This window comes from Bubalus bubalis, chromosome 9 (assembly GCF_019923935.1).
Source record: "Bubalus bubalis isolate 160015118507 breed Murrah chromosome 9, NDDB_SH_1, whole genome shotgun sequence".
NCBI classification, from domain to species: Eukaryota; Metazoa; Chordata; class Mammalia; order Artiodactyla; family Bovidae; genus Bubalus; species Bubalus bubalis.
The window spans coordinates 40,423,047-40,450,674 of record NC_059165.1 but is presented as its reverse complement, the minus strand read 5'-3'; the positions used below and the strand labels follow the sequence as shown (position 1 = coordinate 40,450,674).

General features: G+C 41.6%; 1 protein-coding gene across 9 annotated transcripts in view; it reads right to left on the bottom strand.

The window, feature by feature from the left end:
- EBF1 (EBF transcription factor 1) overlaps positions 1-27,628 on the bottom strand; it is a 430,756-nt gene that overhangs the window by 126,449 nt on the left and 276,679 nt on the right. For 6 of the 9 annotated variants that reach the window (XM_044947384.2, XM_044947386.2, XM_025292317.3 and 3 more), the window contains 2 exons: positions 23,925-24,006; positions 7,877-8,018 (listed from right to left, as the gene is read on the bottom strand). In XM_044947384.2, coding sequence (XP_044803319.2) covers positions 7,877-8,018; positions 23,925-24,006 — 224 coding nt within the window. The remainder of the gene's footprint in view (positions 1-7,876; positions 8,019-23,924; positions 24,007-27,628) is intronic. The other 3 variants (XM_006052632.4, XM_006052633.4, XM_025292321.3) reach the window with 1 other exon arrangement.

Here is a 27,628-nt window from a genome sequence, read left to right as displayed (position 1 = left end):
TTGTGTCAGATTGTCGGCCCCACTGATATGCAGAGCTCTGTGATTATGTGGACCAGGCTTGAGTCCCAGTTTCAGCTCTGACTGTGGCCTTGGGTAAGTTGGTGACCTCTTTAAACCCCAGTTTTCCCATCTGTAAACTGAGGAAAATAACTGTTACAGCTGATCAGGCTTGTTGAAGGATTTGATGAGATGATATAAGCAAAATCATTAGCAAATGCTCCATAAATGTTAGCTGATAATAGTCCAAAAATAACAAGAGCAATAAGAAGAAGAAAAAGAATACATACTATCACCTTGCCTGGTCATTATTAAGCAGGATGGCAAAGTCTGAGCACTATCTCTCCTTTGTCAGCAACGCTGGCTGGTGGTGTCATATTCAAATAAAGACAGAGTAGATCACCTGCTTAGCAGTGCCTTGTGGCTTATGAACTCTTTAATCTGCCTGACACTGAGCACTTACTGGCTCCCAAGTCTCCAGTGTTAGGATTTCTGGGGTTACCTGCTTTATGGATTACTCAAGGGAGACTTTGAAAATCAGTCTTCACTTACATCCCTGTTCATTATCTTGACTTCTTGCCGGGTCCTTTCTATTGCAAGGGAAGACAAAAAGACATCTTCTGTGCTCCTCAAAGAAAAAGACCTGATGTGATGCTTAAAAATCTGGGGTCTCTGTCCTCTACAACTCATCTGGATATTCTTAACCCTAATGTTCTGTTCTTGCATCTGACTTGCTTTTCAAGTAGGAAAAAAATCAATTGATAAGAAGTGACATGTCACCCTTGGTAACAAGAGATGATGCCCATATTTTTCTGCTAAACTAGACCCTTCACTGAAATGGGCCTGGCTGGAGTTCTGCACCACAACCAGTCCCATAAAGGGCCACTGTCCGAGCGTAAAGCTCTGAGTCATTCATCCTCTGCCCTTGTGTTCTGAAGGCGCACGGCATTTGTCAGGAAGTTGGTGAGATTTCATAGATGTTCTTCTTGTGACCTTGGAATCCCAGAGAATCCTGCAAGTCTAAGCCAGCCAGAACTGGAAAGGCATCGGGGTGGACCCTTCATCCTCTGACATCAGTGCAACCCCTGAAATCCATACTTACTGGTCAGCATACCATGGGCAAGTGCAGCTTTAAGTGGATTTTGATGGTAATAGTCATGTGAGTGTAAGCTGGCTAATGCCCTCTCCAGGCCTTAGTTTTCTTCTTTGGAATATGAAGGGCTGTGTTAGATGACCGTCCATACTTCAGTGACTCTTCACTCAGGATGAGGTGAGTGTCTAGCCATGGACCATGGAGGGAGGGGAGCAAGAGACTTGGGACAGTATGTTTCTCTTTGTTTATTTTCAATCATCTAGTTTTCTTTGATTGGGGTTAGATAATATACATTTCATACATCCAAAAGCATGGCAGCCCTTTAATCTAAAGGCCTTAGAAAGGTAAGTCTCTACAAGTTCAGAAAGTAAACTCTTGCTAAGCTATTTACAAAAAAAGAAATTCGATAAGCCAAAACCATCTGGAGAAAGAACTCTCCAAATTTGGGACATTCTTCCTATTTTGAAGACATGCACTGTTAACAGAATGAGAAGTGATGAGGGGTACAGCTCCAAGGCACAGTCAACTCCCTGATGAGCTCCCAAAAGCTAGGAGGGAAGGGCAAGGTTATAAGTCACTCAGAGCAATCTTGCCCCAGGCTTTTACGACATACTAGGAGTCGGCGTAATTGACACTGAGCTCTTAAAAGCCCTGCCTGGCTCTCCCATATCATCTCACAACTGTCACTGACCATGGCCTGGGCATCCACACAGGCCTGCATGATCTGACCCTCAGCAGCTTCCCCAAACTCGTCTCCTGCCGCTTCGTGTGGCCAGAGCAACAGGAGCCATTGCAGGCTGCTTCTGGTTCCTCGGACTCAATTAGGCAAAACAGCCTTTGCACATGCTCTTCCATCTGCCTGGATATTTGTTTCCGCCCCCTGTCAGATGAAAGCTTACTCATCTCATGGTTCTGGCATAAGTGAGATTTCCTCAAAGAAACCTTTCTTGACACTTCGTTCCTCCTCTCTCCTTTTATGGTTCCCCTTTGATGCACAAGTCTAAGGAGTTAGTTGTAAACTGTGTTTAGCATCTTCCTTCTCTATTTACATCATACTTTCTATGAAGACAGCAACTCTATCTGCCTGTGCTCCTGCAGCTAGCTCCCTGTCTGGCATGTGGTGGAGGCTTAGTATGAAGGAATGGAGGAAGGAATGATCTGAGGTCAACCTTACTGACACCTAAGAAAGGGCAATACTAGAAAAGTCTTTGGAGTTCTCTGTTTCTCCACAGGCACCTCAGGAGATACCAGCTGAGTGAAGGTACGTGTCAATGGCTTCAGTCCAGAGCATCAGAAAATAGTGCATGTGATACATGTGAAATCTAGAAAAATGGCACTGATGAACCTACTTGCTGGGAAGGAATGGAGACACGGATGTGGAGAATGGACTTGTGGGCACAGCAGGGGAGGAAGAGGGTGGGACGAGTTGAGAAGTGGCATTGACATATATACACCATCATGTGTAAAACAGATAACTAGTGAGAAGCTGCTATACCACACGGGGAAGCGAGCCTGACCAAGAAGGGTGAGATGGGAGCAGGGAGGGAGTTTCAGGAGGGAGAGGACATATATAAACATAATTATGATTGATTTGGGCTATTGTACAGCAGAAACCAACAAAACATTGTAAAGCAATTTTCCTTCAATTAAAAAAGAAAAGTAGATAGTACACATGGAAAGGTCTAGAGATGGCCCCAGCTAGCCCTGAGAAAACATACACAACTGAGGTCAGAGAAGCAAAGGGACCTTTCCCCAGGATTCCTTTTTCCTTAAGCTAGTTAATGGCAGTGATAGGACTAGAATCCAGCTCTCCAGTCAGCCCATCCTCCTCTCTCTAGGTCCAGCAGACACTTACCAACCACTTCTGAGGGCCTCATTACACAGAGGGGAGAAGAGGGCCCTTTGTGCCTTTGGATACTCCATACCGTCTCTCAATTTGGAGTCATCTCCCCAAGCCTGAGCCATCTTTCTCCACACATCCAGAAAACAACACATTTAAGTGCAGCTGCAAGTCAATGGGGCTGGATACCCAGGGGCAACCAACAGAAGCAAAAAACCACTTCTGTCTGGAGCAAAAGGATTAAAGAAGGTCAAATGCTAAAGAGCAAGAATAACACCATATTGTCAGGGGCAGCTGGAAGGGGCCACTACAATGGAAAAGTCAGAACTGACTAGCAGTTGGGAAAATCGGATTCTCTTTCAAATATCACTGTACTTACAGCAAGGAGATGGCCCAGTGAGTCTAATACCATTCAATCTTTATTCTACAAAGGATTTTTAGTTTGACCAAATCCCACTTCTGTTTTATTTTGGGATCCTGGCATCATAATGGCATCATTGTACTTCACATTTCAATCTTTGTAATTACTATGAAGGGAGATTGAATTCTTTTGTATCCGATGCCCACAAAACTAAATTTCAATCGCTTTCCATTTAAAAAAGCCAGAAGTGTCTTTAAACATTGGTGTTTGAGCCAAAAAACTAAGTCCTCAGGTCAGAACTCAAGAACAGTAAAATGTTCATCTTCCAAAAGCTCTTGATTAATATAGTCCTACTGATTTTTAAGGTAAATATCAAGGTTTGTACAAATTTGTAACAATTTTTTTAAAAAACTCTTAATCTCAAGAACATCTCACTAAGGCCTTAACTGCACTTCCAGGAAGGGTGACAGATGAGCTCTTAACCCCCTCAGATTTCCCCAAGGACCCTGGAGGAGGCAAGTTACCCAGTAATACAGAAAGGGGAGAGAGTAGAGGGAGGGAGAAAAACACATGCACGCCAAAAAAAAAAAAAAAAAAAGTCCCCTTAAAAAAAAATGAGCATTTAAAGTGCTTGTCAGCCGGCTCCCTGACAAAGACAGTAGTGTATTCATAGCCATTTGCATAAATGCTGCCGGTGAGTTCACCATGGCTGCTAGCGCTAATGGTACATAAAGTAATTTAGTCACTTCTCCCAGCATTCTATGTCAGAATGATGAGCACCAGCACTTTGCCTTGTTGCATATTAGATCATTAGATAATAAAGTGTTAGCGCATGCAAGCTGGCAGGGTCCCCACACTACAGCTTTGTGAGGGCACTGCTTTTTGCAACAGGGGGCAAAAAATAGAGAAACGGATGCCACATGTGGCCTTACATTCAAATAAACACAACTTGAAATCTCAGAAGAACAATGGTAATATACCCTGCAAGCCCTTCGAAGATCCCTAGCACACAGTCCCCAGGAATTTGCCCAAGTGATGGGGAGATCGGAAGGGCACAGGAGCCAGGGCTGTGCATTTTACCTTCCCTGGGGTCAGCTCAGGGTCTTTGACCCCAAGTCTACGTTTTTTTCAAAAATCAGAATCCTGAGAGCAGTTAGGTTCTGGGGCTGCCTCTCTCCACAGCTATACATCTTCCCTAACACTACTGCTGAAAGAGAAAACCTCACTGGCCTAAACTCTCTCATAAATATCCAGCCAAAGAAAATCTCAGTATTTATGAATGAAGGCAAAAAATAGGAGGGAGCGCAATTACCATGAGCTACAACGTGCCAGGATTCACCCTCTCTGGACCACACAGGAGTCTATGAAATAAATTTGCCTTTGTCAGCTCTCTTACTTGAAATACAGGGACAGTTATTTGAGCATGGAGGTTTGTGAGTCTGTGGGTCACACAGGGAAGACGGCATGAATGTAAAGTGTGGTCTCTATTTCTCTTATATGCAGAAAGGTGAGCCACGAAAGAGAACTTTCTTCCAACTGCCTGACAAGCAGGATATAAAAAGAGATGTGCAGAATAGCTCAAAATAATTCAGGCTACCTGTAAATGAGATGGTAGGGAGCCCAGAATGAGGGAAAACAAGGCTCTTGCAAGTCACCTAGGAGGTGAAAACAGCACACGCAGTCTCACTGTGGGGCAGCTCTGTGAGGTGGAGGTAGCAGAGGCAGGGGCTGACGAGGGGGTATGGCTCTGTGAGTCAGTTTCAAATTGGATTGTTTAATAGCAAGATAAAGTATTACTATACCCTCAAGTCGACGTGAATTAGCATCAAAGTCCACTCCCACACAGCATCATGAAGAAGCCCATAGTCACTCTCTGCTGAGTAGGTATTTATGTGTCAGCTTGAAGTGTCTAAATGAGTGGGTGGTTATGTGTGGTTGGTTGATTCATTCTGCAGAGAAGCAGATTTCCACGTTACTGTCATTACTGAGAACCTCAAGGTGTCTGCCTTTTTCTTCTTCTGGGTAGAAATGAAGTCAGGTTTTGGTGAGAGGGAGGCCCTCTAGCTGAAGGAGATAGGACACACTCAGGTCCCAGAGATGGTTAACCATGAATACACAGTGAAATGTCATTATTTCTTGAGTAAGAATATGGTCATCTGTGGACTGGTCACCTGCAGCAGAGGAATAAAATGCTGTCTTTAAAACTTAGAGTATAAACGGTAGCCCAACTGAAACATTAATATGTCCACCTAGAAGGGAGAACGTTCCAGCTGGAAGATAGCGTACAGACATTTTGATCCAGAAATCTCAAACTGTGAGCCTCTGGCTGTCTTCTACCTAAGTGACTTTTTTCCCCTGTCCTCCCTTCAGGGGCTAAAACACTTGTAATTTGTTACCAACAATTAAAAATTGAGAGAGTTTTACTTCTGGTCAGACTGGAACATCTGGCCCACCTGGGCTCTCCCTGCCCTTGATGACAACTGCCTGGGGCTTGGGTCGGCAGAGCATGAACTTGCCCTTCTTCCGCAGTCTCCACCCAGCCAACTTCCCCTCTGTATGTGACCTGCCCCCACCCAAGGCACATTTTTTTTTGTTTACCCCCCAGAGATCATCACCTTCACTTTGCCGAGAAAGAAACTAAGGATCCTCAAAGGTAAGCTGACTTGTCCAAGGTCACACAGAGGCTAGAAGTGAAGCTCGGAACTGATTTAGGTTTCAAGGCTCTTTCTCTACCATGCCATGATGTAAAATAATGTTCCTGACCTCCAAGCCCTAGAGGTGTCCTGGCTAGTGAGTTTGTTTTGCGGGTTTTTTGGTGAAGGGATGATTTGCAAGGTGTCATATCCTCTCCCACCAGCTTCCCAAGGGCAGGAATGGGAACCTGGGTGTGGTCTGCACATGGAGCACATTTTAGAACTATGAACCCATGACTGTCAGATACCAAACTGACAGTCAAGTCAGTTCCCAGACAGGACAGTAACTAACGGTCAGAGCTGGAAATAAGACTTTGGCTTTTAAGCCACTGTTGTCCAAATTGTATCCACTGAGTATTTACCTATTTTTTCCTTCTTCCTTTAAACTCAATATCTCTAATCATACAAAGTCTGAAGTGACTCCAAGGGTATAAAAATGGCAATATTACTATAAAGTGAGGATCCAAATAATTTTAAGTACAGAAATGGAGCTAGGAATGTGATCATGAGCAGGTGTTTCAAATGGCCTCCTGCAAAAAGTAATATCCATCCATCCCAGCACTAATGAAACCATAAAGAAGCAGCTTTTGAAAGATGATGGTTTACTTTAAAAAGACTGTAAAACTGGATGTGGTATAGAATCCCTTCTAAGAGTGTTCCATCTGGCTAATTAATAAAAAGTAAAGATTGTGTATTCCTTAGGCACACACACACACACACACACAAACAGGCATACACGATGACAGTAGCGTGTTTATTAAATTGAGATGCTGGCAGAGAAAGGAGTTTTCTACCCTATGAACTAGATCGTGGACAGTTCGTGGTCCATCAAAAAATCAGGCAATCAGCTGGTACTTTGTGTGGTAGTGTTTTCAAGAGAATTCTGATGACCTAGCAAACTGAAAGTGAAATGGGGAAAATAAGTGAAGAGTTTAACTTGAGGAGATTGGAGAAAACCTAGCACAGTGACTGGTATCCAGTTGAAACTCAGTCGCAGTTTTTTGGGTGGATTGATGGATGGATGAAAAATGGATGGATAAATAAAGGATGACTGGAATGGATAGATAGAGGATGGATGATGATGGATGGATAGATGTGTTGATGAATGGATGGATGATGAACAGATGGATACACTATATATATATATACAGGTAGCTCAGAAACATTTGGACATACGCTCAGTCCAGCCTATTATTCCTTGGAGTGACATTCACTTTGTTTCAAATTTTTGTCTGGTTTCCTCCAGACCTCTCAAAGGTACAACTAACTAGCCATAAAATAAAGGCAAATATGATTTCTCCCCACCAAAATCTGCCTACATAAAGCAGGCTGCATCATGTGGTGATGAGGGGTGGGGCATGCACAGGGCACATAAATGGAAGGAACATTTAGTTTGGAATTTATATGCAAAAAGAAACACATCTAACCAAGACTTTGGAACCTTATCTCCAAATGAAGTTAAATGTATGGTCACAGACACATACCATTAGGATTGTAAAGAAAGTGAAGCTCATTATACAACCAGGTCAACCACAAACTCAAAATACTCAAAATCTCAAAAAACTCAAAATCAGGATTTTTGTTGCCCTGCTTTGGCCTTTCACTGTTTTTAAAATCAAGTGGCAGTTTAAAATAAAGCAGTGGTCCAATCTCCCTCTGTCTTTCCACCATAAGGAAGGAAATGTCAGCCATTTCCAGGGTAGGGACCTGTGCAACAAGAAAGCCTGGGCCTCTGAGATATCTTCCTGTATTGAAATACTCAGCATCAACACTGTTCAACATGACATTTGAAATTTGAAAAGGGGTAGAAAAGATGGTGGCGTTGGAAGAAAGAAACCAAATAAATGCACAGTTAAAGTAGCAATGACAACCAATGAAAATGATTCGCCTACCATGTTCCAGATAAGAGGGCGTACCTTCCGAGGGGTCAAGCCTCCGAGCCCTCCGCCCATGCTTTGAGTTATTATGGACAAACATATTATCAGAGACTGCCAGGACATGGCCATCCACATTGACTGTCGTAGACACCACGACCTGGAGACAGAAGAGAGAAATGAATGAACATTTTAATATAAAAGCACGGAGGGTAATAAACTCAAGTTAAATAAATAACAGCTGGGAGCTGCAGAAAATTGCATAGCTATTTCACATAATAACTGGTGCTTATGCTGTACAAGTCTAACAAGAGGAGCTATTGATGAGTGGGTCTTTGGCATGGAACGCTTTTGATGCAGTTTTAAGTAAAATTGCACAGTTTATAGTTATACAGCAGAAGGTACACTGTTAACCATAATTTTAACAAGAGGATCTTTATTAGCATATTTTTTTTTACACAAGGGTGGTTGTGTTTCACCTAAATTACCCTTCAGTTTAGACACTGAAGCAGATATCACAGTTGATCATGCAAATAAAAATCTTTTGAATCTTTAAAATATTCCCCCCACCATCACTGTGTCAGGGTTAAGAGGAGAGAGAAATGAAAAAGAGGGGTTTCAGTGAGAGCTGGGATGCATTTTTCTCTCCTGGGTGTCTTTTTGGGGTTTCTTGTACTTTTTTCTACCCACATTAGTTTAGTTAAGCAGACATCAGACCAAAGCCCCCCTCACCACCATCACCACCACTACCCAAAAATCTTTGCTAATTAAGAGTCTTAGAGCTGTGTTTCAAGGCCAAAAAAAAGAAGCCTTGGCCCAAGGTACAACCAGATACCCTGGCGGTCCCATAAACTGATTGGAGTTTGCCAGAAGGGACCCAGGCAAAGGTATTTTCTCAGAGAACTTTGACTAAAACAATGAGAAGAAATGACCTACACTTCTCCTTATATTAAATGGGAAAGAGGATTAAAACTGAAACCCACAGAGATATGTTTATTCATGCGACCTCTTACAACCAAATATAATAATTGTCTGTAATTGCAGCTTCAGCGCCCACCTCATGCTTTGACATGGGAAACAGCAATCAGCCGGCTCCCGTTTAATCCACCTATTATGTTGACTAATTAACTTTGCTCGACAGTTTATTTCTTCCTCCATTATCAGCCCCTGTCAGCCGCAAGCACCCTGCAGCATAGGGGGGACCTCAGGCTCTTTGATTGATCACCGATAGATTGACATGCAGATTAATTTAATTAGAATCACCTCACTTGAGAAATGAAAGACAATGGCAAGAGGGCTAATAGATCTGCTCTCATAATGAGGCAAACCTCCAGAGCCAAGGCTGAGGATTTCTGATTTATTTTTGCTCAATTCCCCAGTTGCTTGAGAAGACTCGCGCTTTAATTGTTCTTGGTTTTGGTGCTTTAATTGTTCTTGGTTTCGAGAGGCATTAGCCCCTGAAGAGGTGAAACGCTTTACAAGGATTGGCACATACTGAGGCCCCAGCTTCTGAGAAGCCTTTTCTCCAAGTTGGGGAAAGGGAACTCTGCCTTCTAGAGTCTTGGGAAATGAGTACTCTGATTTCATCACCTGAGTTGGGCAGAGGGGAAAATGCAGGGCCTGTGAACTGTAAGCCCTGCCTGGAAAAGCAACCCCACTCCCAACCCTGCAGACCCCCACCAATGGATGCCACACTTAAAAGTTCCACTGTCTCCACCTCTTTGACCTCAAAGCATCCTGGTTAAAAACAGCAGATTCCCTGCCCCTTTGCCTCCAGGATGGCAACACAATTTTTCTGTTTTCCTTCTGGGCCCTCCCTTCTGCAGACTCGAGGCCCTTCTCCCCCACACCAAGAGGGTCTAGACTTCCTCAGACCCAGGAAGTGGGGTCCCACTCTGGGGTCTCCCAGGGATGACTGTTGGGGGGACTCCCATGGGGTCCCCTCCATTCTCCCTCGGGGTCCTCATCAAGATCCAACCCCAAGCAGGACTCGGATCCGCACCTGATTTTAGTTTTCACTTCTATTTTACTAAAATGCAAAGTAAACAATTAAGAGAGTCCATTTAGGGACTCAGCGTGTTCTCCTTAGTCATTGTGATATCCAAAATTCCAGCCAGGGCAAGTCATTCGTGGAAGGACACAGTCAGTTCTAAGCAGCAGTTTGCAAAGTGGTTTTTCTCTTTCTTCATGATTGACCAACCAGATGCGACGGCTGGAGGCTCTGTGTGTGCCTCATCAATTATAGGTTAATTTAGAAGGAAGAGAAGGAGAAAGACTAAGAGGGAGAGGAGAAGAAAATTCTCTATTCTTCTATTTTCGAAAAGTACTATGAGTGGCGACAGACTCTATATTATTTAAAGCAACAGAAATTCATTTTTCTTTTCAGTTTAGGTGATGACTTCGTGGGACATTTACAATTATGTAACGGAGCTGGGTCTTTCAAAGAATTTTTGATTTACTACAAGACCACAATTGAGTGGTCACTGGAGTCGTTAGCTGAAGAAACTATAAAAGGAATGACAAACGGTATCTGTTTCCAGTGTCAGGAAATACAGAAAGTGGTTATTCTAGACGTCTGTCTTAAGAAAAAAAAAAAAAAAGCAATGACAATCCAACATGCACCTGTAAGTCAGACTGCTACAGGCTTAAAATATTCAGTATCGTTTAAAGACACTGTCATCTAATTCCTACGTTGAACAAAAACTGAAAACGGTTAGGAAAGAAAACTACACCCCATATGCCTTTCTTTTCTTGGCAAGAGAGGGTTTACCAAGGCCACATGTGTGATAGGATTATTTCATTGAAAGACCAATTATAATTGGAGAAAGATGATACCGAGAATTCTCATGCCTTTAAATTTCTAGAAAATAAACACCTTATATGTTCCTCAAAACTCATAACACCATACATTTTAACATCCTTACCCCAAAATAATTTCTCTCATTTCAATTTGAAATGATTAGAATATAGTTAAATAAAATAAATGCTGCAATTAATCTACAGATCAACTTATAAATACACACACACACACACACATATATATATATATATATAAAATCCTGAAATGCAAAGGGAGCACTGAAAAATCCTTTAAAAATAAGCCTATACTGGGAGGGAAAAGGGCCTTCACAGTTTAAACACAAGATTAATGAGGTGCTGACATGTTCATGCAGGCAAGGGGACAGGCAAGCCTGCCAAATCTTCAACCTTCCCAAATTTTGTCAACAAAACTCAGCTTGAATTTGGGACAGATAAACATGGAAAATGATTTTACATTTGGACTTGACCATCCCTTCCCTTTTCTACCTTCTTCCTCACTCTGCTGACCCAGGATAAAATGAGGAACAGGTATACTTAGAATTTTATGATATCTGTTATAATTAACATAGTCTAGAATTATACTAAGACAGTAACCACACATTTGGCTATTTAAATTTAAACTAATTAAATACAATTTAAAATTCCATTGTTCCTGAATTTCCATAGCCATATTTCAAGTGGTCACTAGTCACATGTGGCTGGAGGCTACTATACTGGACAAGGCAGATACAGAACACTGTCTTCACTGAAGAATGTTCTATTGGACAGGGCTGCTGTAGAATGATTTTGAAATAAATTGTTCCAATTTATTTGTGAGGATACCCAATTTATTTCTCCTGAAATAAGTATTAAGCTTAGGCATGTTTAGGGTTATATATATGTATTATCATTGTATTTTGGGGGAAGTAAAACTCTATCTGGGGAAGGAGCATGGCTTTTCAGTATAGCAATCCACAGACATGCTGATGAATACTCAGTGTGTTCCATGGCATTTTCTGTTTGTGTCCAATTCTCCAAGTGACAATATTCAATGTGAGGGAATAAAAAGGCCACAACTATACACAGACTTTGAAGATTTTGCAATGAAGTTTTCAATTTCTTGGCTCATTACAATGGTTCACAATTTGCTATCTTATATCCTAGATCTAAATAGACCTAAATGTTACTATGTTTACTACCTCCCCAATCTATTTAGAACTAAAATTCAAAACAAAACTTATGACTTTTGACTCTCAAGCTTTCCTAGCTGATGTGACTTTGGCCAAGTAACTTAACCTCTCTAAGCCCCTGTGTCCCTGACTCTCAAATGGAAATGTTAATAGTACCTAACTCATAAGGTCACCGTGAGGCTTACATTATTTAAAGTGGTTAGTATGGTTTCCAGTTCTCATGGAGCAAATGTTAGCAGTGCTAGCAGAGTTGTTGCTTTGTTGGTGATTTCATCAACAAGTTCAAGAACCTGTGTTGGGCTGATAATCTGAAGCATCTTATTTGCTATAAAGAGGACCCAGCATAAATTGTTATTTTCAATACAAGGATACAGAAATTATTTCTTCTACATTCACTTTTTATTAGTTTAACAATGAAATCTTACAAATTTAAAGACCTTCATGTTCACGACATTTAATTATATAATTTAGACCCTTGTGAACTGCAAATTTCATGGTTTCTGTACTTTTGCTTTTTATAAACCTTCTGCCTATTAGCCTTTTACATTCTAAACTTGAAATGAAATGAAACCTTATTGCTCTGAAATCAGCTTGTAAATTTTTCTGCATTTTATCAATGCCAGTATATTTTTCCTAATATGTCATTTTAATGAAGGATTCTCTAGGAATTTTGTTATTGGTTATCATTTCCTTGCTATCATTCTTTAGACTGTCCCTCTTCCCTTCTGATCAAGCAGGAGATGCTGTATGTCCCAACTATATTCTCTCAAATTGATGAAGCATAATCTGTCTCATGAGCAGATTTTCAAAAAGACATAGGCAGCTAAATTCAGTGATGAGTGGCAGATCACATTAACAAAAGCAGCAGCTCATGTGGAAGAAGGGGTTAGGACATAGGCCACCAAAAGTTGAAATCTATATCTTTAAACATTTCTAGGGGGACGATTAAGTCATAAAAATATTTTCGGTATTTAAATTTAGAATATCTTGGTAAGAAGTACCTCTCTCTAAAATATAACATCTTCAGCAATTTAATTTTAAATAACAATTTAAAAATTATAAATCTTGGTTTTTAAGGCTTACATATGATAACTCAGTGTAAGGAAATTAGTGCTAAAGTTGGTCTATTTCACAGCTTCCTTACCTCTGCGTTTAGCTTATTCTATGTTTGCGTTAATTCAGAGCCCTTAATAAAGGTAGGAAATGCACTGACCTGAAGTACATAAAATTAAAAGGCATTAAGAAGCATTCCTGGAGAAGGCAATGGCACCCCACTCCAGTACTCTTGCCTGGAAAATCCCATGGATGGTGGAGCCTGGTAGGCTGCAGTCCATGGGGTCACTAAGAGTTGGACACGACTGAGCGACTTCACTTTCACTTTCCACTTTCATGCATTGGAGAAGGAAATGGCAACCCACTCCAGTGTTCTTGCCTGGAGAATCCCAGGGACGGGGGAGCCTGGTGGGCTGCCGTCTATGGGGTTGCACAGAGTCGGACATGACTGAAGTGACTTAGCAGCAGCAGCAGCAAGAAACATCCCACGGAATAGCACTCAGCAATCAAAAGGAATAAACTATTGATACATCTGAATGAATCTCCAGAGAATTATGTCAGGTGAAAAAAGCCAGTATCAAAAGGCTACATACTGCATATTATGAGCTGAATTGTGTCCCCCTCAAAATTCACATGTTGAAGTGCTAACCCTAGAACTTAAGAACACAACTGTATTTGCAGATGGAGCCTTTGAAGAGGTAATTAAGTTTAAAATGAGGTTGTTAAGGTTGGTCCTAATCTAATCTTACTGATATCCTTACAAGGAAAGGAAATTTGGACACACAAGAGTCTTCAGGCAAAGAAAAAAGACCATGTGAGGATGTAGCGAGAAGGTAGCCATCCGCAAGCCAACAAAACCAAGCCTGCCAACACCCTGATCCAGAACTTCCAGCCTCCAGGATTTTGGAAAATACATTCTGGGCCTGTGGTATTTTGTTACAGCAGTCGTAGCAAACTAGTACACTGCATGATTCTATTTACTACTTCTTGATATAACAACAATTTAGAAATGAAGAACAGAGAAGTGGTTGGCAGAGATTAGGGGCAGAGGGAAGATGGATGTGGAGGTTACATAAGGCCGGCATCTTTGCAGTGATGAAAACGTCTAATATCTTGACTGTGGGGTGACAGATACACAGACCTACACATGACAAAATAGTATAGCACTAAAATATACACATGGATGAGTACAAGCAAAACTAGAGACATGTGAATAAGATGAGTGGATTGCATCAATGTTTATATCCTGTATGAATACTGTATGTCATGTCTGACTCTTTGCAACCCCATGGACTGTAGCCTGCCCAGGCTTTTCTGTCCATGAAATTCTCCAGGCAAGAATACTGGAGCGGGTCGCCACTTCCTACTCCAGAGAGTCTTCCTGACCCAGAGATTGAACCTGGGTCTCCTGTGTTGCAAGCGGATTCTTTACCATCTGAGCAATAGAACACTCTAATACTGATCAATAATTTTGCAAAATATCACTATTAGGGGAAACTGAATAAAGGATACACAGGATCCCTCTGAATAATTTTGTACAACTGCATGTGATTTAACCATCATAGTAATTAAAAAATTCAACTAAATAAAAGGCATCAGCAACCAGAATGTCCAACAGATGGATAAATAAACAAACTGGTAATCCACAAAATGGAGGATGATGCAGCAATAAAAAGAAATGTGCTATCAAGGCACAAAAAGACATGAAGGAAACTTAAATGCAGATTGCTAAATGAAAAAAGCAAACCTGTAAAGACTATATACTTCATCATTCCAACTATATGACATTTTGGAAAAGGGATAACTATGGAGACAGTGGGAAGACCAGTGGTTGCCAGGAGTTTGGGAAGAGGGAAGAAGAGATGAATAGGCAGAGCACAGAGGAACCGGTGGGGGAGGATGGAGATGAAACCATTCTAAACAGCACTGTAATGGTAGACACATATCACGAATCTGTATAAACCCACAGAATGTATAACACAGTGAGTCCTAGGGTAAACTATGGAAATTAATAATAGTATATCAATACTGACACATCAGTTGTAACACATGTATCACACTAATGCAAGATGTTAATAAGGGAAACTGCATAAGGGGCATTAAGGAAGTATACATGAACTCTCTGCACTTTCCCTTCATTTTTCTGTAAGCCTAAAACTTCCCTACAAAATAAAGTCTACTGGGTCCAACTTCTACCCTCTGCTTCACACAGCCCACATTCTACACCCAACCTATCAACTGAACTACCCTTTACAGGCTCCTCCAATGAGTTCCAAGAGACCCAAGAAATCGGCCAATCTAGTGGCTCCCAACTACGCGCTTTCTAATGTAGCACTGGGGACAACCCTGCAAAAAAGGGTACCCTAATTCATCCATAGGAAGGATGCATACTATAACATGCAGTAACTTGCCTTTGTTGATATGGGATCATATCAGTTCCATGTGGAAACACAGTAATCTCATGCACATGAGAAGCTCAAAATTGTCAGTTTCCATGGCTTTGACTAATTTTAAAATAGAGAGTGTGACTCTTATTCAATAAATGCAATTAAGTTGGAAGATATGTCACCACAAGAGGTTCATAAGAGAAAATGAAAAAGGAGACCTCAGTAGTTATGATACTGCGAATTTATCCAATTCCTCCTTTTCAGTTCAGTTCACTCACTCAGTCGTGTCTGACAGCTTGGAAAACTGAGACCCAAGAGGCTTAAAAACTTCAAGGCCACAGGATGAATTAAGAGCAAAGGCAAAGTTGAAGGGAAACTTCAGGCTCTAGGTCCACTTCTGGCCTCTCAATCCTTGCTCCTGGCTTAGGTCCTCTTTCCCCTAACTGTCTCTTCCAGTACACATCGCTGTCTGTCTGACTGACTACACTTTAGGCATTATCTACATAAAAATGGTCTGCAGCAGTTGGGTCTTCATTAACTTTGTCCTTTAAAATCTCCTTGGCTGATATGGAAAGAGATATTCTCTGAAACCAGCTTGATTGCAAGTTTCTATCTGGTTGAAAGATCCCAAATAACTCATTAAAAATTATGGAGGACGCATGAACCTACAGGATGTAACAGAGTGGAACTGCAGGAGTGAGGGACTGAGGAGCTGAATTAAATCCACTCTCTGAGCCTCAAGACAAAAATCTCTCTTCTTTTAACAGTAAGATAAGAATGGACACTTCTAAATCCTTGGATTCCTCAGCTTCTGTCTCCTGAACTGTGACACATTGTAGACATAAAAACTCATCATTGATCTGAACTTAGTTTCTCTCTCTGTGGATCAGGATACTTTTGATGCCTTTTAATGTTGTTGTTGGCATTTAACTGGTGCTCCATTTATGTGTTCCCATTGGCCATTTTAAGTAGCAGTGAGCCCAAGTATACATAACTGCCATGCATGCTTTCTGCTTATGGGACCATGGTACACGGACATGGAAACTGGAAGCAAGAAAACAGCATATAGTCGTCAGTTCAGATCCCGGGGTCAGATAGTGCTGAGTGCGAACCCCGACTCCATCACTCACTAGTCTGTAACCTTAGATAAGTCATTTAATCATAGGAATAGGTGTCAGGCATCATTTTATGTACTGGAGAAGCAGCAATGACAGAGTATGTGCCCATCAAGAGCTTAGTCTCTGTCCAGAATAAAAAAGAGTTTTTAGACAATAAATAGATAAACAATGAAAGCAAATTTCAGAAGGTAAAAAGTTCCAAGAAGAAAATAAAATGAGGAAGGGGGCGAAGCCCAGGCAGGAACTACTTTTAAGCGGATGATTAGGAAGACCTCTCTAAGGAGGTGACATTTTTGCTGAAATCTGACTAATAAGAAGTAACCAGCCATTCAATGATGTGGCAGAAGAACTTCCAGGGGCACAGGATAACAAGTGCAAAAATCCTGAGGAAGGAATGAGTTTAGTACATTTGGTGAAGAAAAATGACGGAAGAGAAGGAAGGTCAATGTGCTCATTTGGAGCAAAGTAAACAAGGGAAAGAGGGTGGAAAAACAAATAAAATTATACATGCAAAACACTTAGTACAAGGTCTCACACATAGTAAGAGCTCTGTAAGTTACAACCTAAAAAGTGGAAGAATATAAGAATACCTCTGGGTTGGCAAGTCTCAGTAAGTACCATGCATCCTCAGATCCAATATCCACTGGGCAACACTGATCAAACCAAACACTTCTATGTCTATCCTTTAATATATTTTACATTTTTTTCAATAGCAACTGTACTTAATGTAGGAATTTATTTCCTCTAAGTGCAGAGCTACCACTCATCAAATCCTAGTCATAAGGATTCCTTTTCAGTGATGCATATTTTCTGCCAAGGCCCAGCATAAGGCTCATGCCAAGATACATATTTGCCCAATAAGCCGTAATGGTTTAATATATCAGGTTGAAAATCCACCATTTGTATTTACCATGTTATGTGAATTAATCCTGTATTCTGAAACTATCATTAGAGCTGCTTTCAGTATAATTAATCAGCATGGTGCATCTTGAAATTATTCTGTAGGAAGAGAGTGATTGCGGCTCAGGCCCCTAACATTCTGTTGGTAAAGAATTTAATTGCAAGATGTGCTGTTTGTCAAAACAATATAAGATGGGGGTGGGGAACGGTGGGAGAGAAATAAAAGGGTTGAGAACGTTTCCTTCTTTCTTTAAGTGCCTTTAAAAGCAGACCGAAACTGCAGAGAATGGGCATATATTTTAAGAATCCTCTAATCATACCCTGTGGGCTTCTGAATAAATAAGAAGGATTCTCCAAAATTTATAGAATTCACCAAAGAAGGGGGGAAGGCAGAGGGTTGCCTTTTAATGTCATTAACTACGTCATCATTTTTGAAAGACCACACATTTTTGGTGGGAATTTGGGAAGAAAAACCTGATAGTTTCTCCTCATATTTCTTACCCCACCCCCATTCCCAATGATGAGTAAGCAAAAGAAAATTGTTCATCTCAGATAAACACGAGACAAACGTGAATTTTGGGCTTGCTGCTCTGTCTGCTCAGAAAATTCTTCTGGCTCTTCTCAAAATGACTTATTCTTATCCATTAGCTCTGAGCTTAAGAGTTCCCTCCTCGAAAGTTTCCTTGGTCACCTGCTTTTAAAGTATGTTCCCATCCCCCATCCCACACTGGTGTTCTCTCTCATAATACCCTGCTTCACTTCCTTAAAGCAATAATTGAAATTTTTATTATATTTTATTTTATATAAATTTATTTATTTTAATTGGAGGCTAGTTACTTTACAATATTGTATTGGTTTTGACAGTGTAGCAACTGAAGGTCACTGTTCCCCATATAACTATCTTTTCTTCTTGGACAGTACAACTAGACATTTTCAGGCCTCTCTGTGGTCATACATGGCTGTGTGACAGACTTCTAGCCAGTAGAATGTGGGCAGATTTGACAAGAATCATTTCTAAGACGAGGTTTTTAAGCCCACAAGCCCCTCCATGCACTCTTTACCCTTCAGCTGGATGTATGGAGACAATAAGGTTCTAGGGGGTGGTGGAGACTACTTCACATACAAGAGCTACTCCCCACCAGGAACACTTGCCTTGTACCATTATGTTAGGGATAAACAACCTTCTGTTGAAGGTGATCCGTTAAATCTTCTTTGGTCTGTTTGTTACAGCAGCTACTATTATCCTAACTAATAGATGCCAACTAGAATTTAAGTTTCACTAGAGCAGACACTCCATCTTTCCTGTTCTTATCACAATATACTCAACACCTACCAGGTCAATAAATACTACTGAGAGCAGGCATGCATGCATAAACAAGCATATCTTACACTCATGTTCACATGTAGTTACAGATCTAACATTTATACACAGATACAGATGTACAGCCTATGGAAAACTTTGTTAAAGCAATAAGATGAATTTGGAAATTCACTTCCCAGTTTTCCAGGTATTACGGTATCTACTGTGATGACAGCTTGTACCCAGTTCTTGTTCCTCCCCTCGCCTCCCTGCTCTGCCAGCCCCAACAAGGGAAGCTATTGATAAGGATTTAAATCTTAAGCTCGAATTGTCTAGCTCCCGTCAGTTAAAAACCAGACCCGTGACATGGTTTTAACACACTCCTTTGACATTAGCATCTTTTTAGTGTCAAGATGAAGAAACAGGCTCATTTAGTCACAGGGAAATTCTCCCCGTCAGGAGAGAGAGCTGTCTCCATCCACCGCCTTCCCTCCTGCTCTCTTTCTCCCGTCATCCCCACACCCACAGAACTGAATGAAGCCTGTATCCACTGTTGTATTTAAGCAAGTTTGTTACCCTAACCACAGCCTGGGGATTTCAAAAGAAAACATCAATTATAAGCTTAAAAATAAAAAGATTGTACTAAATTCTCTACAAGGCTTATTCCATACTGCCTGAAACTATGAATACAGCCGAGCTCTGCAGAAAGTGATGAATTTCTCAAAAATGCTAAGGTCACACTAATTGATATGACCTGTGTAATTAAGCAGTCTCTGTTTACACACCAGAAGCTCAGCTGCTGTGAGGCTGAGTTTGCTTGACAGAATGTCTTTACGTGTCAAGAGATCAACAACCTTTCTTATGTCCTCCTCAGTCACCTACACAGGCCCCTGATTGCTGTTCAGAGGAGACGCACCCTGGCCTGGCTGCATGAAGATCAGTGGGCCTGGGGAGCGGGACAAGAGAGAAAGTGGCATCCCTAACAGGTAGGGGGAGCCCACTGGACAGGCAGGAGGGCATGCCTTCCCTCAGACATCTCTGGGCCTTGGGTTTTCAGTGTCACTGGGAAAAGCCACATTGAGATGTAAAGAGGGGAAGGGAGTCTTCTCATGCCAACATGACTGTCTCTCACTCCCTTCAGAGGCAACAGTGACATCAAAATATTTGAAACCAGCTTTCCAATTAGCGTACTATGAGAAAAATGAGGGAAATCATATGTTTGCTCATGGGAAACCTTCCACCAGTGCTTCTAGGGCTCATCTCTGCCAGCCAGCACAGCTGCACAGAAACTCATCCTCCCCCTTTTGGTTTAGTTCTAAGAGCTGGGAACGTCAATATGATTTCCAAATGAGTGCTCCGAGCCATCAGGGGTGCCTGGATTCAGGCTTCATTTGTTGAAGGGTCTTTCTTGCCCTGGAGAACTGGCCAAAACCTCTACCAATTAGGTGAAGCTCAGGCAGTCTTCGGAGCAATAACCTCTTTCTCTAAAGTTCACATGAGTAAACACTGACCAGCACTGTGGCTATAATCAGAAACAGTGCTCGAGTTTTTCCCCTTCTGCACAACTCCACATTCTGCGTGATGGATATATTGGCATCCCAGTGTTCTTCAGGCAGCTGGCGTCCTTAGGTTCTACTCAGAGCAAACACCCTTTTGAACACTGTTCCTTGACTTCCCTGGGATTCTAATACTATTTGCAGGTACTCACTGGGCTCTCAGATGTAGAGAGACCTCCTTACTGCCTTACTACGTATCTGCCTAAAGGCTATGGACAAGTTCTTTACTGTTGCACCACATTAGAGAACATCTGGGTCAGATTGACTGGGTTGAATCACTGCCTCGGGACTTAGTAGATGTGTGACTTTGGGCAAACTGCTTAACTTTCCTAAACTTCACGTACCTCATTTGTAAAGTGGAAGTAATTCCTATTTGCATGACCCTAATTCCTGTTTGGATGTGAAGATAAATATGGTAACTCATATAAAATAGCACAAAACTGCTCACAAAAGGACACCATAATTGTCAGCTTCATCATCGTCATCATTACAGGCAATGTCCATAGACATATATCAAGATACATACATGGACTCATACATTTATACATATAAATATGAATGCAGACCCAAATATAAATGGTCATCTCCCTAACACTTAATACGGTTAGAAATGAACCAAGACAAGGAACACAGAACGAAAAGCAAGCTTGAGGCAGAGGCCCACACAAAAAATGAGGCTGACAACTGTGTTTAGAGCACACTGAGTTGCAGTTGCTAGATACGTCCAACAATGCATAAGACCACGTGCTAACCGTGTGAAAGTGATGATTCATGAAATACGCAAATGTACACAAATACAAAACAAAATGTCAGTGCTCATTCTGCCACAGGCTCCCTCTTTCCTCTCCCAGTAAGTAGGAAGTCGGTGATAGGAATAAAGTGGGTTAAATTTGAGCTCCAATAAGGAATCTGTCATTGCTGATAGAGACAGAGCTCTTCTTTGACACAAAGACTGACTCTGTAGTGGTCAAGGTAGCAGCCCCTACTGGGAAAGGTCCACCTACTTTAGGATCAGTTGGGGAATACTGAGAAAGAGCACTGTCAAGGCTGGACCTTGTGTTGGGCAACTTTCAAGTGTAATCAAAGGGCGCGCTCTTTGGGACAGCGCACTGTCAGCAGGAGAGCATGCCGGAGGTCGTCAGGGAGACGAACCAGTGATTCCCAAACAGGGGCAATTCTGCATCCCCTTCCCCACGGGGGACGTTTGTCCACATCTGGAGACATTTTAGTGTCTCTCATGACTGCAAGGGGTGGAGGATGGTTTCTCTACTGGTATCTGGTGGGTAAAGGCCAGTGATTCTGGCTAAATATCCTTTGACACACAGAACAAATCCACCTCCCTCCCAACAAAGGCTTATTCAGTCTAAAGTATCATTTCTGCCCAGGCTGAGATACCCTATGCTCAATTATTGGCCCAGCTTTAGGTTATAGCAAATATTTTCTTCAAAATCATACATTTATTTTTTTTATTTTTTTTAAAGTTTATTTAATTGGAGGCTAATTACTTTACAATATTGTATTGGTTCTGCCACATATTTTATCTTTTGCAAATCAGTTATGCTTTCAAAGTACTGTCCTTTGTGAAATAAAAAGAATCATCATTTTTACTCCATTTTACAGTAGAGGAAATTGAGGTTTTGCGGAAATCTAACTCATGCCTCCTTGTCTCAGTAGCCCTTCTACTCAACAAAGAATAACTACTTTGTCTGAAAAAATAAAGCTTTCTAGACACTCTCAAAAATAACAGACTGAATTGGTTCTCATCTCATCCAAAAGCTACATTCCTATAATTCAAAGCTTTCAGACATTTCACTAGCAGGTCCTGCAAGGGAAAATAAGGCCCCTGAAATCTTACACACACTCTCTTTAGATTCCCAACATTACTGAAGACCATCTCTAACTCTTCCACTCTGTGAAGCACAGCCAGGTCGATCCTAGTATTCATAAGGCATCATACATGTCTAGACACATTTATTATATGTTATGAATTGGTTCATGTCTGGACATGGCTTGTTCCTAACCCAAGCTTGGTCAAAGGAGATACATGGCCCATTTCAAGGCCAAGGTAAGTAACACAGTTTATATGAAACTCATTCTCACATTTTAAGACACTTAGCAACACATATTTAACAGCATCACATGTTGCACCAGCAAAGATGCTCCAACTCTACACAAAAATGTCCTGGGTAGGAATGAGAGCACCCAAATCTGCCCACTTGGTCAGAAGCTCCCCAGGAAAGACATTTTCCAGGAAACTAGGCATCTAGGGGTTCTCCCCATTCATCTGTCAGGACAAAAGGTAGCAAGCCCAAATGATTTCCAGAACTTTTCAGAATCTCAGGGGCAGGGGTCTTCTTTTTACTGAATTTGTTCTTTCATGAGACTACTAAGTCCCACCTATTAAAAAAAATAATTATCTTGGAGACTAAGAGATCTTGACATCCAAAAATTAATGCCCAGAATCATCCCTTCCCTTTCTCCCATCAGAGAATGTGCAGAGAAAATTTGTCCAGATCCTCTCAGAGATCCTATATTTCAATCTACACTTAAAGCAGACTAACTCCACCTAAGAACATACTTTAAACTCCCAAGATATTTTCACTGACAGACCACATGGGCATCCTAGATGGACGCATCATTACTCTGGTGAAGAAACTAACATTGACCAAATGAGTTAGTCATAAAATTAGATGGAGAGCAACATAAGGGTCTAGAACCTTGCTACTCCAAGTGTGGTCCATGGCTTTGCCCATCACTTGGGAGCTTGTTAGAAAGGTAGAATTTCAGGCCCACCACAGACCTCAATTAGCAGTTTAACAAGATCCCCAGAGGATTCTCGGCACTTTAGAGTTTGAGAAGCACGTACCTAGAATTTAGCAACCTTTGCTAAAGCCTAACCACCATTCTGTGTTTTGGAAGTTAACAAATGTATTTTCACATATTTTTCCTCTAGTAAATGTATAATTATATGAGGTTAACATACCACTAAAGCTTTAAATGGAGGCAGATCTGACTGACGCTTAAAAACATCTATATGGGCTGAACAAGGACATTTCTCAAACAGACTGAATGTCACCCATACTGCCCTACACCCTGCTTCTTCAGAGAGCCACTTTTAATAAGATAATTACTAATAATCTCCAAGATTGGAAAAGGAAAACAAGAGAAAGGAAGGAGGAAAGTGACGTAATTCCAAAACAGCACAAAGCTCCTATCGAGCAGTTTTCTACCTGTAGAACTTTAGGCAAAGACTTCATCATTTGTATGTGCTTCACTTAACCTGCAGTGGTTTAAGCTAGTGGTCCCCAACATTTTTGGCACCAGGTATGAGTTTCATGGAAGACAAATTTTCCATGGACAGGGTGAGGAGGGGGTGGTTTCAGGATGATTCAAACACATAGCATTTATTGTGCACTTTATTTCTATTATTATTATATCAGCTCCACCTCAGATCATCCAGCATTAGATCCTGGAGGTTGGGGAGCCCTGGTTTAAGCCTATGAATCCATTCGGGAAGCCAGACGAGGCTCAAAGGGTACCACTGTCTCAACCACTGAACGCAGGTGGCTCAGTCCTAATCCTTCTCTAATTAAAACAACAACTTATAGAGAAAAGACACCTAGGGACTGAAACTCACCTGCTTGTCACCTCTGGGAAAACAATGATACAATGATACTCTGGATCTTCTCCACCTAAGACTTCTTTTACCCTCTCCTGATACTCATGTTATTATTCAGGTATAAGAAGGACAAGACAGACCCACCTGGAATCTCCGCATGTCACGTGGGTTTCCCGCATTCTTTAGGCAATTTTGGTTACATTTGAGGAAGAATTTCAAGAAGAACCTGTGAAGAAACAAATTACCATGGTTAGCATTTCAGTCCTCCACAGAAGGGGAAAAAAAAAAGTAGTAAGTCACTTCCGGGTTGTGCATTCTATTCTCTGGGCATTTTCTGAAACATTCAGAATGACGTTAGAGCCAGCCAGTATTTGGTTTAAAGCTTTAGTCTTCATTTCACACCCAAGTTAGACGTTCTATATGAAGAGAATGCTCTCCGTGGCGCCAACAGATCTCACAGAAGAATTAAGCCCCCAAGGAAGTATTTTCACTCATTGAGAGGCTAAGTCTTCCCTATAATTTAAGGCAGGTTCCAATTGGAGATAATTGCCTGAGAATTACTCATGGTCCCCAACAACAACATGTAATTTAAGCCCCGTAAATTCACAGATGATGAACCAGCAAAATACATGCTAGATGAATATAAGGACAAGGTAAACACTTTTTATCCGAGCATCTCCAAGTAAAACATTCTGATTAGGAGTGCTTATGAGAAGATTCCCATACTGACTAAAGTCCATTGATTTCTTGAACATGAAAGGGAAAGTGAAGTTGCTCGGTCGTGTCTGACTCTTTGTGACCCCATGGACTGTAGCCCGCCAGGCTCCTCTGTCCATGGGGATTCTCCAGGCGAGAATATTGGACTGGGTTGCCATTTCCTTCTCCAGGAGATCTTCCTGATCTAGAGATCAAACCTGGGTCTGCCTGCATCTTTACCCTTTGAGCCACCAGGGAAGCCCAAGTAAAGTATTCTGATTAGGAGTGCTTATGAGAAGATTCCCATACTGACTAAAGTCCACTGATTTCTTGAACATATCCCATATGTTTTCCTTATGTGCCAGCTATAAACAAAAGCTATTTGGGATGGAAGAAGGAATGTCCTGCTTCACAGCCACCTTGATCTCTGAATTGATTCCATAATGAGATCCATGGGTTTTACTGGCTAGGGTGACCAAAGGTCTCAATTTGCCAGGAACTATACTAGTTTACCGGAGAAGGCAATGGCACCCCACTCCAGTACTCTTGACTGGAAAATCCCATGGACGGAGGAGCCTGGTAGGCTGCAGTCCGTGGGGTCACTAAGAGTCGGGCACGACTGAGTGACTTCACTTTCACTTTTCACTTTCATGCATTGGAGAAGGAAATGGCAACCCACTCCAGTGTTCTTGCCTGGAGAATCCCAGGGACAGAGGAGCCTGATGGGCTGCCGTCTGTGGAGTTGCACAGAGTCGGACACGACTGAAGTGACTTAGCAGAGCAGCAGCAGCAGCATACTAGTTTACACCAGCTGTACTATTGTAAGTGTGAATAGTTCAAACCAGTCAATCTCAAAGGAAATCAACCCTGAATATTCATTGGAAGGACTGATGCTGAAACTGAAGGTCAAATACTTTGGCCACCTGATGCGAAGAGCCAACTCACTGGAAAAGACCCTGATGCTGGGGAAGATTGAAGGTAGAAGGAGAAGAGGGGATGACAGAGAATGAGATGGCTGGATGGCATCACTGATTCACTGCACATGAGTTTGAGCAAACTCTTGGAGATAGTGAAGGACAGGGAAGTCTGGAGTGTTGCAGTCCATGGGATCACAAAAGAGTCTGAGCTACTGAGCAACAACAACAAAATGAATAGTACACACTTTAACTTTTAAAAGTGTCCTGCACTGGGTGATAAATTAGATGAGTTATTTCTACCTTTCTGTGAATCAGGAGAGTTATTTCTATATTTCTTAGGTGGGAGTTGTTGAAGTTCATCATGGAAAGGCAGCATGATCAAAAGTGTCCAATCAGGGCATTCTTGTTAGTTATCTACAATTAAACCTCTCAATCCACCTATTAATATGTTTGGGGAAAGAAGCATTTTAAAAGCTGCTGGAAGTTCTTCTTTCCTTTTTACTTTTAGGGATGTGGACTTCAGGCCCACTTTCCCAAAATATTACAATGCATTAAAATGTTGCTCAGTTAAATTCTCATAGGAATTTTCCTGTCATCACCTCTTTCCCCATTTCAAGTCTACACTGCAGTAAAATTCCTACTTCAATACACATAATTTGTGAGGAACTATCAAGCTGGGATGTCTGGATTTAGCTCTGAGTATAAAGTCTATCAACCAAATAGCACCTCTATAATGAGAGCACAGCACAGAGAAGCACCAATTTCAGCCAATTTCTGAAAACCAGACTAAGCGATGTCCCAACAGAATCTCTCTTCTCCCCGGTCTCTCAGACTCTGCCAAGAGGGAAGTATGGCATGGGAATAACTCTTTGAAGAGAGACAATGACTTTGTCAACCCCCAAAATCACATTTTAAAATGTAAACATCTTCCTGAAACAGCTCTTTCGACATCATGCAACGTTCAACTGTCCATCAATAAGACCTGGCTTCTGAACAATCCTTCATGCCTATTTCCAGGTTCTGTTCACAGAGGCCAAAGTTTATCAACCTTTCTGAACAAGATAAATGACTCATGGCACACTGCTGAGCCCAGCTGCGTAAAATAAAATCCAGCTCAAAGAGCAACACTGGCCCGTTGGCCAGCGCAGACCTGGCCACGTGCAACAGGGGAGTCTGGGGACAGGAGAGGGGTTTGAGGGTGTGGTCCCAATCCTAAGTGCCTCTGCACTGTCCCCACCTCTGAACTCGCAGACAGCAAGTGCCGGGAGCCCTAGCGACCACACATTACTGCCGGAAACTGTCTGATGTGGTGGAGGTCAGGGATAGTGAGTCTGCCATCTTGACCGGGCTCAAGCATACATCCAAAGACACCTAAAGTGTGAAAACTGGCTGCTTCTTTCAAGCACAGCTGGTTGGAAGAGGATATTTAAAAGCCACACAAACCCCAGGACAGGGCTGATTATCACTAAATTGACAGTAAGAGTCGGCTTGGGATGATAGAAAAGCCATGACCCTTAAAAATATTCAGAATGAGATTCCTATCAAATTCTGACAGATACAGCTGTGTGACTTTTGATAAAGAGCTGAACTTTCCTGCACCACACTTCTTACCTAGAATCTGGGTATAATATCAGTCCCTATCATAGAAGGTGACTAAGAAAATTAACGGCAATGATACACAGTGTCTGGAGCATAGTACACATAGTGATGGTGGCTGTCATAATAATAATCTCTTTCATGTATTAGGTGCTTACTTTGTGTTCAGAAAGCTGAGAACTTCAAATATATTTTTCCCATTCAAGCCTCCTAAATAACCTCTACCTTTAATCCCATTTTATTGATGAGGAAACTGAGGTTCAGAGAACGTAAATAAGTTGCCCAAAGGTTATTAAACGTGGATCAACTCAAATTTGCACAGAGCCTGTGCTTTTAACCATTGTGCTACAGTAGTTTTAATAATCACAGAAGTAGAGCATTGTTGATATTAATACTAATTGTACCATTGACAGCAATGGTACAATGTAGCACAATGGCAACTGCACAAATAAGAGTAATCATAAGAGTAATTATTAGTACCATTGTACCATTGTTTCCACGCTAGCAACCTGGACACTGTGGAGGGAGACGTCGCTGCCATTCTCCATCCAGTGGGCACCCCGCTCCCACACCTGGTTCTCCAGGACTGATAGATAATATTTGCCGCCTGTGTATGTTTAAAGCCATTTGAGCCAGACA